General features: G+C 57.6%; 1 protein-coding gene across 1 annotated transcript in view; it reads left to right on the top strand.

The window, feature by feature from the left end:
- The window catches only part of PADI2 (peptidyl arginine deiminase, type II), a gene marked incomplete at its 3' end in the record, with an annotated part of 10,234 nt that extends 10,125 nt beyond the window's left edge, over positions 1-109 (top strand). The window contains exon 17 of the mRNA XM_010296017.1: positions 7-109. Coding sequence (XP_010294319.1) covers positions 7-109 — 103 coding nt within the window. The remainder of the gene's footprint in view (positions 1-6) is intronic.
- Between the last annotated feature and the right edge of the window lie 342 nt (positions 110-451).

The raw sequence follows: 451 nt of genomic DNA, 5'->3' as shown, positions 1-451 counted from the left end.
CCTACGCTGCCGCTTCCTCGAGGACGTGGCCTCCTACCATGGCAGGCTTGGGGAGGTCCGCTGCGGCACCAACGTCCAGCGACGGCCCTTCACCTTCAAATGGTGGCACGTAACGCCATAGCGGGGCCTCCTTCTCCCTCCACCCTCGCCCCCAGCGGCTTTTTCGGTGTGTGTTGTTTGCGATTCAGTTAATAAATAAATTTGCTGTGAGGAAAGAAGCGGGAAATTAAAAAATAAGGGGCGATAATCACGAGAGAAAGGGAGGGAAGCCCTCGGGGAGGGGGAGTGTCATTTCAGCCCTTGGTACCAGCCATTTTGCCCTGACCAGTATTGGGGCAAGCAGGAGGGCTTGGGCACTGCAACTGCAGAAGGAATTCGGCTGGAAATTAATGGGGGGCCGCAATGGTCTCCCCCGTACCCAAAACGCGGGGATCCAGGCGTTCACGTCCCG

This window comes from Phaethon lepturus, unplaced genomic scaffold, assembly GCF_000687285.1.
Source record: "Phaethon lepturus isolate BGI_N335 unplaced genomic scaffold, ASM68728v1 scaffold42971, whole genome shotgun sequence".
NCBI classification, from domain to species: domain Eukaryota; kingdom Metazoa; phylum Chordata; class Aves; order Phaethontiformes; family Phaethontidae; genus Phaethon; species Phaethon lepturus.
The sequence above is the reverse complement of the archived record's forward strand: the minus strand, read 5'-3'. Positions and strand labels throughout refer to the sequence as shown.